Source organism: Cicer arietinum, chromosome 3 (genome assembly GCF_000331145.2).
Source record: "Cicer arietinum cultivar CDC Frontier isolate Library 1 chromosome 3, Cicar.CDCFrontier_v2.0, whole genome shotgun sequence".
Lineage (NCBI taxonomy): Eukaryota > Viridiplantae > Streptophyta > Magnoliopsida > Fabales > Fabaceae > Cicer > Cicer arietinum.
Genome location: NC_021162.2, coordinates 66,807,536 through 66,808,033, shown reverse-complemented (window position 1 = coordinate 66,808,033; position 498 = coordinate 66,807,536). Strand labels below are relative to the sequence as shown.

The 498-nt window shown below is 39.2% G+C and overlaps 1 protein-coding gene across 1 annotated transcript in view; it reads right to left on the bottom strand.

Annotated features, from left to right (window-relative positions):
• The window catches only part of LOC140919844 (uncharacterized), a 2,666-nt gene that overhangs the window by 84 nt on the left and 2,084 nt on the right, over positions 1-498 (bottom strand). Inside the window, exon 3 of the mRNA XM_073366513.1 lies at positions 60-463. Coding sequence (XP_073222614.1) covers positions 60-463 — 404 coding nt within the window. The remainder of the gene's footprint in view (positions 1-59; positions 464-498) is intronic.

Below are 498 nucleotides of genomic sequence, written 5' to 3'. Positions count from 1 at the left end.
GAAGTGGAAAATATGTTTGTGATTGGTTAAGTGATAATGCGACGACAACCACGTTAAACTTCGAAGCAATCACATATCCCATTTCTGGAAGTGTCATCCAATTATCCTTCGATGCAACTTGCTCAACATACACATTTTGTATAAGTTGTCGAACATAATTTTCTCCACCAAATAGTATCTCGTAATGAGACATGAACTCTTGAAGCTCTATCACACACTGTTGACGGATGAATGCCCAACAGTTCTCACCCATTCCAAGTAAAGCTGCAACTGCACGATATCCACAATTACCATCATCACCGACATCAATAATGTCATCTATGAATTTATGAATTTCAACTGACAACCAATCTTTGAAGGGGAGAACTCTTGGTTGTTGAACTTTGCTAATTGATGGTCGAGGTGTGAGCTTTTGGACTGATGGTCTAGGTGCTAGCTTTTCTACTTTACGGTATCTATAGTGCTACATGCATTTGTACCACTACATCGAACACTTGA